This window comes from Salvelinus namaycush, chromosome 14 (genome assembly GCF_016432855.1).
Source record: "Salvelinus namaycush isolate Seneca chromosome 14, SaNama_1.0, whole genome shotgun sequence".
Classification (NCBI taxonomy): domain Eukaryota; kingdom Metazoa; phylum Chordata; class Actinopteri; order Salmoniformes; family Salmonidae; genus Salvelinus; species Salvelinus namaycush.
In genome coordinates, this window is record NC_052320.1 from 25,309,734 (window position 1) to 25,322,822 (window position 13,089).

At 42.0% G+C, this 13,089-nt stretch overlaps 1 protein-coding gene across 1 annotated transcript in view; it reads right to left on the reverse strand.

Moving 5' to 3' along the window:
- The window catches only part of LOC120059321 (contactin-3-like), a 70,209-nt gene extending 58,416 nt beyond the window's left edge, over positions 1–11,793 (reverse strand). Inside the window, exons 1-7 of the mRNA XM_039008287.1 lie at positions 11,729–11,793; positions 11,456–11,572; positions 8,936–9,111; positions 8,636–8,731; positions 5,007–5,210; positions 3,796–3,898; positions 3,275–3,459 (exon numbers count right to left, since the gene is read on the reverse strand). Of these exons, the coding sequence (XP_038864215.1) occupies positions 3,275–3,459; positions 3,796–3,898; positions 5,007–5,210; positions 8,636–8,731; positions 8,936–9,111; positions 11,456–11,572; positions 11,729–11,793 (946 nt within the window). The remainder of the gene's footprint in view (positions 1–3,274; positions 3,460–3,795; positions 3,899–5,006; positions 5,211–8,635; positions 8,732–8,935; positions 9,112–11,455; positions 11,573–11,728) is intronic.
- Between the last annotated feature and the right edge of the window lie 1,296 nt (positions 11,794–13,089).

Consider the following 13,089-nt stretch of genomic DNA (forward strand, 5'->3'; position numbering starts at 1 on the left):
CTGCACAAACTGTCAGAAACCGTCTCAGGAACCTCATCTGTTTGCTCATCGTCCTCACCAGGGTCTTGGCCTGAAAATGTGGGAAAATGTTAATCTTCGATGGCCACTTGCATGCTGGAGAAGTGTGCTCTTCACGGATGAATCCCAGTTTCAATTGTACAAGGCAGATTGCAGACAGTGTATGGAGTTGTGTGGGCGAGCGGTTTACTGATGTCAACATTGTGAAAAAAGTGCCCCATGGTGACGGGAGGGGGGTTATGGTATCGACAGGCATAAGCTATAGACAAAGAACACAACTGCATTTTATCGATGGCAATTTGAATGCACAGAGATACCGTGACGAGATCCTGATGCCTATTGTCGTGCCATTCATCTGCCGCCATCACCCATGTCGCAAGGATCTGTACACAATTCCTGGAAGCTGAAAATGTCCCAGTTCTTCCATGGCCTGCATACTCACCAGACATATCACCCATTGAGCATGTTTGGGATGCTCTGGATTGACGTGTACGACAGCGTGTTCCAGTTCCCGCCAATATCCAGTAACTTCGCACAGCCATTGAAGAGGAGTGGGACAACATTCCACAGGCCACAATCAAATCAAACCAAATTTTATTGGTCACATACACATGGTTAGCAGATGTTAATGCGAGTGTAGCGAAATGCTTGTGCTTCTAATTCCAACCGTGCAGTAATATCTAACAAGTAATCTAACAATTTCACAACAACTACCTTATACACACAAGTGTAGAGGAATGAATAGCCTGATCAACTCTAATTGAAGGAGATGTTGCGCTGCATGAGGCAAATGGTCACACCAGATACTGACTGGTTTTCTGATCCACACCCCTACTTAAAAAAAAGGGGATCTGTGACCAACAGATGCATATCTGTATTCCCAGTCATGTGAAATCCATAGATTAGGGCCTAATTCATTGATTTCAATTGATGGATTTCCTTATATGAACTGTAACTCAGTCAAATCTTTGAAATTGGTGCATGTTGCATTTATATTTTTGTTCAGTGTAAAATCAATAAACAAACAATATATTATTACATTATAATACCAACAGTGGCTGTACTTTGCCAATGAGTAGTAGCAACTGTCAGGATTTCAAAAGTGGTGAGTGAAGGAGTCAGGCGCAGAGAGCAGGGTAGTTCCAAAAGACGTGGATTTAATATTCCAAATAACCAGAGAGACGGTCACGCCACACACACAAGGGCGCGTAAAGTCCCAGTCCAACAAACAGGACGAAACTGAACAGGAACAGACACCACAAGAATAAACGAACACCACAAACAGAAAAACAAGCCCGCACAAAAGCCGGCGGGCCAACTGGGTTTAAATAGCCCACAACCAAACCTAAACATGAAACAGGTGCAACAAATCAGACACAACTAAATGAAACAGAAAAGGGGATCGGTGGCAGCTAGTAGGCCGGCGACGACGACCGCCGAGCGCCGCCCGAACAGGAAGAGGCACCATCTTCGGCGGGATTCGTGACAGCAACAGCAATATAATGATGGCATGAGAGCCTGTGCATTATCTTGAATATAGCACAGCTTTCATAATGACCAATAGTGTGTGTTCATGGTTGTTAAATATAGTGAACATTTTCCAAATGGATAAATCCATCCCTCTTGAAAGTAGGATGGTATGCTTGTTGTATTTGATGTCCTAACAAATGATTGCTGACCATATATGGATTGTTTTTACTGTTTGTTCTGTTCTTGCCATGTGTTTTTGTCCTTTTGTATTGTGATGGGCCTGTTGTCCGGACCTCTGGCAGTCTCTATGGGGGTACCACAGGGTTAAATTCTCGGGCCGACTCTTTTCTCTGTATATATCAACGATGTCGCTCTTGCTGCGGGTGATTCCCTGATCCACCTCTACGCAGACGACACCATTCTGTATACATCTGGCCCTACTTTGGACACTGTGTTAACAAACCTCCAAACGAGCTTCAATGCCATACAACACTCCTTCCGTGGCCTCCAACTGCTCTTAAATGCTACTAAAACTAAATGCATGCTTTTCAGCCGTTCGCTGGCCGCACCCGCCCACCCGACTAGCATCACTACTCTGGACGGTTCTGACTTAGAATATGTGGACAACTACAAATACCTAGGTGTCTGGCTAGACTGTAAACTCTTCTTCCAGACTCACATTAAACATCTCCAATCCAAAATTAAATCTAGAATCGGCTTGCTATTCCGCACCAAAGCGTCCTTCACTCACGCCGCCAAACATACCCTAGTAAAATTGACTATCCTACCGATCCTCAACTTCGGCGATGTAATTTACAAAATAGCCTCCAACACTCTACTCAGCAAACTGGATGCAGTATATCACAGTGCCATCCGTTTTGTCACCAAAGCCCCATATACCACCCACCACTGCGACCTGTATACTCTAATCGGCTGGCCCTCGCTACATATTCATCGCCAGACGCACTGGCTCCAGGTCATCTATAAGTCTTTGGTAGGTAAAGCTCCGCCTTATCTCAGCTCACTGGTCACGATAACAACACCCAGCAGGTATATCTCACTGGTCATCCCCAAAGCCAACACCTCCTTTGGCCGCCTTTCCTTCCAGTTCTCTGCTGCCAGTGACTGGAACGAATTGCAAAAATCGCTGAAGCTGGAGACTTATATTTCCCTCACTTACTTTAAACATCAGCTATCCAAGCAGCTAACCGATCACTGCAGATGTACAAAGCCCATCTGTAAATAGCCCATCCAATCTACCTACCTCATCCCCATATTGTTTTTATTACCTTTTCTGCTCTTTTGCACACCAGTATTTCTACTTGCACATCATCATCTGCACATCTATCACTCCAGTGTTAATTTGTCAAATTGTAATTACTTGCTACTATGGCCTATTTATTGTCTTACCTCCTCACGCCATTTGCACACACTGTATATAGACTTTCTTTTTTTCTATTGTGTTATTGACTGTACGCTTGTTTATTCCATGTGTAACTCTATGCTGTTGTTTGTGTCGCACTGCTTTGCTTTATCTTGGCCAGGTCGCAGTTGTAAATGAGAACTTGTTCTCAACTAACCTACCTGGTTAAATAAAGGTGAGATAAAATTAAAAAAGTAAAAAATGTCGGTCTTGTTTTGTAACTTTATTGTACATATAATTTTCATTATCTATTGCTGCACTTGCCTCTAGCCACTTATCAGGCTGTCATTGTAAAAAGGAGTGTTTTTAACTGACTCGCCTGATGGTTAAAATTATATTTGCGATCCCACGGGGTGACAGTACCATGGAAGGCCAATCGGCCTGTAGCGATGTTCTTCCCCATCTTGTTTTCGGCCACACACTCATAGCCACCTGTGTCATCCTGTTGGAAGCTGGGGATCTCCAAGACGGCATTTGAGTACTTCATCTTCACTTTGCTGGGGAACGGGACTCCATTAGCCCTCTTCCACGTAATCTCAGGGACAGGGCTAGGAAAGACAGAAAGCAAAACATGTTAGAGATCTAGAGTGTCGACTCATCTTCTCTGTTAGACCATATCTGACGAGATTTTATGCAACTTATTTTCGTATTCTATCCATTAAATAAAGAGAGAAAGTCATTTGAAGAAAGTATGCATGTGGCCCTTCACAAACTGACGTTGACAATCATTGCATTCAAAAACTGTTCTGACGAATAATAGAGAGATGCCACAGTCTAACAAACATAATTGCCCTAGTGACACTTCTCTATAAAAATCCCAAAATGCTTTAAGTGAGTGAAAGAAGAGGGAAGATTGAAAACATGCTCCAAGAAATACAGCTTACTTCCCAAGAGCAAAACACTCCAGCGTAACCACTGATCCTTTTGCTGCTGGTACGGTGTCGGGAAAATGAACTTCTATTTTCGGCTCATATTCTCCCATTACTCCTATGACGTACAAGTACAAGTAGTTGTTGTTCATGCTTCCATTATTCATGACTTACAAGCTATATATACCTTGCATTGTGAGGCCCAACAAAAGCATGGTAAAACAGAAAAAATACATGCATAAACACTATTTCTTAGGTGAACTGAACTACTACTCCACTTAAAGGTACACTATGCAGAAATCGCTCCATCATTTCCTGGTTGCAGAAATTCTAATAGTTCACCTAATTTCAGTTTATGTGACAAAACAAGCAAGTATAGTGTAGATAATCATTGTACCATCTAAACTGCTGTGAAATATATTTTCCATAACCAAACATATTGTATTTTCTGCTGTTTGAAACTGGTGTGCAAAACCGAAAGTAAAAGAGGCAAAAACGACACTTAAAGAACAGGAAGCATAGAAATAGCGCACATAGGACAGATCTGCAACTTCTTACACTTGTTTTTAATGAATTTGTAAGGGTCGCCCTAAAAAGTTACATATTGCAGCTTTAAGCATGCAGTCGAGGGAGAGTAGCGAAATAACAGCATCAAATAATTTAAAGCCTCAGTTCCTGGGTGGAATACACTAAGGTTATCTCTTGAGGGTCTGGCTGATTTTGAATCTATGGTTAATATTTAAATGTTTAATTCAACCCAAAGGCAGTGTTTACTTTCTGCAAAAGCGTGAAGAGCTGCAGAGAAACTGTAGTTATAAGGAACAGTTCATTGGATTCCTCCAAGTACAGGCAGTTGTTAAAAAAGCAGAGCAAGAAAATAAGGCACCTGGATCATTGGTGATAAAGCCTACATAGTGCTATAATGAACATGGCCTGGCAACTAAACAATGCATATCAGATAATAACAATGTTAGCTTATACGAAGGAGGTATACTGTACATAACGCCTTTACGAAACCAGTCATGACACCTTCATGAATGTCGCTGTATCATTCATACCACATTCATAACACATTTATTCAACATCATGTTTAAGGTGTCTTCAAAATAAAAGTCAATTTTTATTATACTACAAAATGTTATCTGGCTCAATGAAAGCCTACCTACAATGCCTGCTATCTGTATGTTATGAATCATTATGCAAGGTATTCTGATGAATAAGCTTACCGTCTTTCCTCAGGACCAGAGATGTGGGTGAGCTGTGAACTTTGCCCTTTGTGATGCTGTTCATCACCACACAGGTATAGTTGCCCACATCTGAGGGCTCCACTTTGGCGATGTACAGGTTGCCAGTCTCCTGAGATACGAAGCGCCGGTTGTCTTGCTGGACAAAGTATGGGTATTCATTGAAGACCCATGAATAACTAAGGTCTAGAAAAGGAAATGCGGGGGAGATTTAGCCAACTACTGATATGATGTAACATTCAAAACTTGAAACCAAGAACACAAATGCTGCATTTATACAGGCAGTCCAGTTCTGATCTTTTGCCCAATTGGCAAAGATCTGATGTGATTTGTCAAAACACCAATACCCTATGAAAGTGATGCTAATTGTTACTTCTGGGATCCTCGTTTTGTAGGCTAAGAATGGGCTTCAAAAATGTATCCTCAAATCCATGAAAACGTGGTAATTTAAGATATATATTAAAATGTATATGTGTTTTGAAAAAAGATTATGCGAATTTGACGCCCAAGAAAAAGTACGAAGCCAAAAAGTTACAACTCTTTCATTTGAACTACAGCCATAAACAACAACTGCTTAAAGGTGTTTCGACAGCTTGCCAGTCTTCAGAAACATATATTATTTTACATTTTCAAAAAGTACTGGGTGGCAACATTCACCAAAAAAAGCATCTACTATGAAACACATCAAATTGCCTGTAGCTAACGGGTTCTTACCATCCTGTATGTCCTCAGCTTGAGCAGGCGCGCTCCAGCATGCTAACAACGCTGCAAGAGACTTTTCTAATTTTCAACGATGTGTCTTACTTCTTGAGCATCAAATATTTTGATGAAAGGCATTGGGTGTGAGTAAATCAATAAACAAATACGATTATAATTGTATATATCTTAAATGACCGTATTTTCATACATTTTATGATATAATCTTGAAGTCCATTCAAAAGACCCGGGAGATGACATGATCCGGAAGTATGACTTCACATTCACAGGTTAATAGTGTAAAAAAGATCTGAATTGGGCCACTTATGTAAACACAGCCATAAAGACAATGTGTCTTTGGGATGGATTTAATTTGGATTGGATTTGTGTATAAAGGGTGACATAACCACTCCCTCTATAGGGTTTATAGCCAAATATGTCAATTTTTCAAAATGCTATGCTTTATAAAGGGTGGCATAACCCCTTATACCTGGCGTCACGTGTTTTGAGGAAAGCTCCCAAAGGGATGGAGAGAGGACAAAAGGGATGTGTCATGAGACAACCCCTACCATCAAATTACTTTTTCCTCAGTGCCAACACCTATGCACAGTCAACATCCATATACCTACACACTGCTCTCAGATATTATATATGTTAAATAGGTTATATTTATATTTATGTTATCTATATATTAAAGTAAATAAATGTCATTCTTAATGTAAACAGTACTCATATTTCAGAGAGCACGGTAAGTTTTGAAAAGACACCAAGACTTACTTTGTAGCATCTACAGACTAATCATTGTAGTGTCTTAAAGGAGACCTGGGTAACAACAAAATCTCACAGATGTTACAACTTTATTTAAATATTTCTTAATTCCCCCAAACAACCTTTGTATGGATTTTATTCGAGGAAGATCGAAAACATCATGACTATCTTCAGGCCAAACTGGTGTGGAATTGACCTATATGTAACTTAATTGAGCAACACAATCAATCTAGGACAATATTTTAGGACAATTTGGACATGAAGCCTTTCTGACTATTTGAGTTTTGTGCTATCAGTTGAAAACATTGCACCAAAAGCACTGATTAAACTGTAATATGACTACAAAATCATGCTTAAGTAGTAGTGCTAAAGTATAGTTGAAATGCCGTGTCGATTCATATAAATCTCGCGTCTTGTGACGGCCGGCCGCCCAACAACCTGCCCGCTTGACCCTATCCCCTCCTCTCTTCTCCAGACCATTTCCGGAGACCTTCTCCCTTACCTCACCTCGCTCATCAACTCATCCTTGACCGCTGGCTACGTCCCTTCCGTCTTCAAGAGAGCGAGAGTTGCACCCCTTCTGAAAAAACCTACACTCGATCCCTCCGATGTCAACAACTACAGACCAGTATCCCTTCTTTCTTTTCTCTCCAAAACTCTTGAACGTGCCGTCCTTGGCCAGCTCTCCTGCTATCTCTCTCAGAATGACCTTCTTGATCCAAATCAGTCAGGTTTCAAGACTAGTCATTCAACTGAGACTGCTCTTCTCTGTGTCACGGAGGCGCTCCGCACTGCTAAAGCTAACTCTCTCTCCTCTGCTCTCATCCTTCTAGACCTATCGGCTGCCTTTGATACTGTGAACCATCAGATCCTCCTCTCCACCCTCTCCGAGTTGGGCATCTCCGGCGCGGCCCACGCTTGGATTGCGTCCTACCTGACAGGTCGCTCCTACCAGGTGGCGTGGCGAGAATCTGTCTCCGCACCACGTGCTCTCACCACTGGTGTCCCCCAGGGCTCTGTTCTAGGCCCTCTCCTATTCTCGCTATACACCAAGTCACTTGGCTCTGTCATATCCTCACATGGTCTCTCCTATCAATGCTATGCAGACGACACACAATTAATCTTCTCCTTTCCCCCTTCTGATAACCAGGTGGCGAATCGCATCTCTGCATGTCTGGCAGACATATCAGTGTGGATGACGGATCACCACCTCAAGCTGAACCTCGGCAAGATGGAGCTGCTCTTCCTCCCGGGGAAGGACTGCCCGTTCCATGATCTCGCCATCACGGTTGACAACTCCATTGTGTCCTCCTCCCAGAGTGCTAAGAACCTTGGCGTGATCCTGGACAACACCCTGTCGTTCTCAACTAACATCAAGGCGGTGACCCGTTCCTGTAGGTTCATGCTCTACAACATTCGCAGAGTACGACCCTGCCTCACACAGGAAGCGGCGCAGGTCCTAATCCAGGCACTTGTCATCTCCCGTCTGGATTACTGCAACTCGCTGTTGGCTGGGCTCCCTGCCTGTGCCATTAAACCCCTACAACTCATCCAGAACGCCGCAGCCCGTCTGGTGTTCAACCTTCCCAAGTTCTCTCACATCACCCCGCTCCTCCGCTCTCTCCACTGGCTTCCAGTTGAAGCTCGCATCCGCTACAAGACCATGGTGCTTGCCTACGGAGCTGTGAGGGGAACGGCACCTCCGTACCTTCAGGCTCTGATCAGGCCCTACACCCAAACAAGGGCACTGCGTTCATCCACCTCTGGCCTGCTCGCCTCCCTACCTCTGAGGAAGTACAGTTCCCGCTCAGCCCAGTCAAAACTGTTCGCTGCTCTGGCACCCCAATGGTGGAACAAACTCCCTCACGACGCCAGGTCAGCGGAGTCAATCACCACCTTCCGGAGACACCTGAAACCCCACCTCTTTAAGGAATACCTAGGATAGGATAAAGTAATCCTTCTAACCCCCCCCCTTAAAAGAGTTAGATGCACTATTGTAAAGTGGTTGTTCCACTGGATATCATAAGGTGAATGCACCAATTTGTAAGTCGCTCTGGATAAGAGCGTCTGCTAAATGACTTAAATGTAAATGTAAATGTATATAAGACTGTCAAGTGTAAAAGAAGATAACAAAAGTAATTCAATACCTCCTGAGGAGTTGGGTGTTCCACAGAGTAACACAACTCCTTGTCCTTCTCGAACTGACACCGCACTTCTTGTATGGAGTTTAAAATGATCCAAGTCTAGAAGAGAAACAGGTCAATTTATGACATCTAAGAATATAAATACAGCACTGATGACACTCATTTCCCCCTATGAACCACCTGCATGTAAAGCATTATAATGCATTTATAAGGTATGGAGTGTTATTATCAATGGTGACAATTTAATAATGCAATATAATGCAGTGTAACAGGAGGCAGTATTATGGCCTGTTCTTAACTTACAGGCAAACTGTAGGCTTGCTCTTCTGCTGAGAACGGCTCCTATTGTGTTATAGGCTGTACACTGATACCTTCCCCCATCCTGGTAGCGGTCCAGACTTCTTATGATGAGGTTGCCCCCAGACAACCGACGCCGGTGGTCCAACTCCAGATTTATGAGAGTTCCATTCAGTGACCATCTGTGAGGGAAGAAATACCATCAGCTGCTGGCAATATTCACAAAACATCTCTATCTATTGACCACAGTGGATTTATGGGAGCAAATTGAAAACTAAAACTCAATAAAGGCAGCAACCGTTATTTGGACGGTACTTAAAGTTTATTGTTATTTTGAGGTCAATGATAAAAAATAACATATACAGGTAGGTATGGTTTATGGTTGTTTGTTGCTTTTGTTGTTTTGTCATTTCAAATGAAGGGACATACTGTGCATGAGTCTTTACTATGTCAATATTTGAAGTACATATCAATATCCATAACCATTAATAACAATGTGTAAATCTTCAAGCTAAGATAAATAAAAATAATGCATGTTGAGATAAGTCCATGTCCCAGGCCATCTCCTTTGTAGGTCCAGCTATATCCCACAATCCCAAATGAAATACTAAGAACCATATCATTACCAGATTTGTGTTATCCTTTCCATTCAATTGGATACATACTGTATACTGTAGTTGGACCTACACAACGGATGGCAAGGGAATGTGGACTCATCTTGACAGACTTCTTTTGGAGTTTGAAGACATCCGACAAACTTAAATTGTGTGTCATGTCCTTTTAATAATATGCAAATGCATTCATAATATTTAGTGTTATTACAGTTTTACGGTTGATATGGATATCCCATCCACTTAAAACAAACTCTCAAATACATTGTTTCCACTCTCCACAGAGGCCTATTGGTCAAAAATACACATACTATAGTCACAAACAGTAGCACCTTGTTCTTTTTCGATTGGTATAATATGCTCAGTTCTTCTCTGTTTAAATAAGAACATTAGCACCATGAAACACCACAGCAGGTGCAAGCTCACACTACCCACACAGCAATGCTTTCACACATTCCTTTCATTGCACCCTTTCTGCACTCTCATAGAAAAGAGGACAATAATCAAAGCTGGTATTAAGCCCAAGGAAAATGTTAACATCATTCACTTCCTAAATCTCGCAAATCTCAGTTTTGGAATATACTGACTTTATGACCAAAGTTATCCTACTTACACTTTTTATTCAATTTTGGGACCACAGTTGATGTTTATGACTACTGCTGACGCCACATAGACCGTTTTTAACCAGAAAAGTAATTAAAAAAAGATGTCATAGTATTTGAGAGGTAAAGCACCTTGAAACTCAGTCCATCAATCCCGCTACTATATCATGGCAATTAATTGTTAGGATTTGATGACCTGGGGCTCTTGCCAAACAGGGGAAGGCAGAGGATCTTATTAGATCCCAGACAGTGACTTGTGGCATATATAAAGGCTGTTAAATTGAGCTGTGAGCTGTTATGAATGCTTATAGCAAGTAAGTTATAATGCACTATGGGGTGAAGCCCCCACAGCACTAAACATGTGCCATAAAAACATATTAGTCTATTCATAATGCATTATAAACAGCATGGTTACATTACTTGTGTTATTATTTTTCTATTTTTCTAAATAAATTCTTTCTGCATTGTTTGGAAGTAAGCATTTCCCTGTTAGTCTATACCTGTCGTTTACGAAGCATGTGACAAATACAATTTGATTTGAATTATGTAGTTCAGTTTCTCTTTATCTCAAATAATAAACACCGTTTACATGTTCATTGATTGTATGAGTCCAAATATGCAGCACAAGACCAATGTCTTTCTGTGTTTTACCTCAGAAACCCTGTTCCCAGCTTTGGGGTATGAGAGCATGAGTGGCAGGAGTGAGAGAGAAAGCAAGGGAGAGAGAGAGAGTGCGAGAGAAGATAAAATGGAAGGAGCAGTGTATTCCATTTACACTTCAAGAGAGGAGCTGAGGAGGTGTTGAGGGCATGTGGTGCAGAGCACAGCAAGCCTGAAGAGATGCAGTGCTAAACACTCTCGTCTCGACCTTTAATCAGAAAATGGAAATATCTCATCTTAGCTGGGGAGATACCAACCAGATGTGATTATGAACGTAGTGTGAGCTCAATACCACTTTTATTCTTCTCATTTACACCGGCTGTGCTGGAGTAGTGTGGGTTACACAGCAAAGACAGTTGACAGTCAATGCATCTTTTGTTTGCGCAACTGTTTTTTTCACCCCTCTGTAAAATAGCAACAAGCTATTAATGTGAAAAGCATGAGCAGGGGAGAAGCGCCACATAAACCTGACCCATTAAAGTCCCTGATCGGCCAGACAGTCAAAACACCTAATTTCACAGGTGTAAATTAGTTGCTGATTGAAAAGCAAAGATTAAAACCAGTAGACCCTGCGGCACTGGTGTAAAACGTAGTCATAGTTGTAGTCGTAGTCATATGGAAATTCAAACCAGGTGAGTGAGTCTGAATCCTACCTGTATTGAGGAGGGGGGATTCCTTTAGCGTCACAAGTAAGAGTGGCCTCCTCTTCCATAGAATCAACAGGGATAAACAAGTCACCGGGTTCCATCCTCCATCTTGGACCATGGAATGATCCACTGTCCAAACATTCTGGGGAAGACATACTCTTCAATGTAGCAGAATGTTTAACTCATATATTCTGGTTGTGACATGAGTTCCAGCTTTTTTGGATGTCACACTCAAATCGTAAATGTCCCTACAAAAGAATCATTACACATAAAAAAAAAAAAATTCTACCTGCGAGACAGTCGATGATTGATAGCAGAAGAAGCTGTTTCCATGGTAACGTCATCTTTGGCAGGGAAGGACGAATAAGACTTTCATTCAATAAGCTCTAAACGACACTCTTTTCTCCGGAACAGACAGGCCTGACCTGTAGGAGACAGTCATTATAGCAAAAACACCAAACTCAGCATACATGTCACCTCATGAAAACTTCAAATATACTGTATCTATTTTCGTGCTTAGCCATCATTTGGACATGCAGGGAAGACGGATATGGAATTGACATTGGCAACATAGAAATATTGAGTGATGGAATGTTGGGACTGAATGTGGGAACCTTCCATTTCTCTTAACCATGTTTTTTTCAATATCCAGTTTCAACATTCCCATTGAGCAACAGCGTTAATGAATCCTGTGTATTCTGATATGGAAACAAACAATACGAGCAAGCAAGGGAGCACTCATTGGCATATGGGACAAGACAGGCGCCAATCTATTAGGAGAACAACTGTTGACCCAGCTCCATCTTTCACAGAGACAAATCTATCCTCTCAGGCGCAAGGAGCCTGGACCTGTGAATTGGGTGCCATCCAATCAATTAGTCTCACCGACACCAGCATGTCTTGCCACATGCTGAGGGAATCTAGAGAGCTTGATGAGAAATCCATTCCCCACAGGTACATGATCAAGGGCGAGTGGCTGGTCATTGCGTGGTCTGCATTGCAATACTAAGGTTAATTGCAGTAGAGCAGTGATTCCCAAATACAAATAAACTAGACACAAATAAACTGAAGAACAAAACACACACAAATGTGATACCACACAAATGCTCTGTCTCTCTCTCTCTCTCTCTCTCTCTCTCTCTCTCTCTTTCTCTCTCTCTCTCTCTCTCTCTCTCTCTCTCTCTCTCTCTCTCTCTCTCTCTCTCTCTCTCTCTCTCTCTCTCTCTCTCTCTCTCTCTCTCACACACACACACAAACACACACACAGATTCAAACATGATGTACACCTAATTTAAGGTATAATCCTCGGGCTAGTCTGCTTTAGTGGTGTAGTTATAGGGGCTAATTGTGTTGGCTGCTGTAATGTCAGATTTGTAAGGTCTCAGGGAGTATTTCCTCCAGTCTTTCATGTTTACTGGGTCTTTTCTCCTGCTGGAAGTCTCCTAAATGGGATTTTCCACGCCTTCTCATGAAGAATTCTGCATGCTTTACCTCTCCAGTAGGTCTACAGTACAGCCCTGCAAACTGTATAGGCTTCACTGTGGGCTGACGATTGTTGTGTGATAGGAGTTGTGTAAAATAAGTTATTTGAAACCTGAGCTGCTCAATAAACGGTTTCATCTGTTTGGTCACCATACATA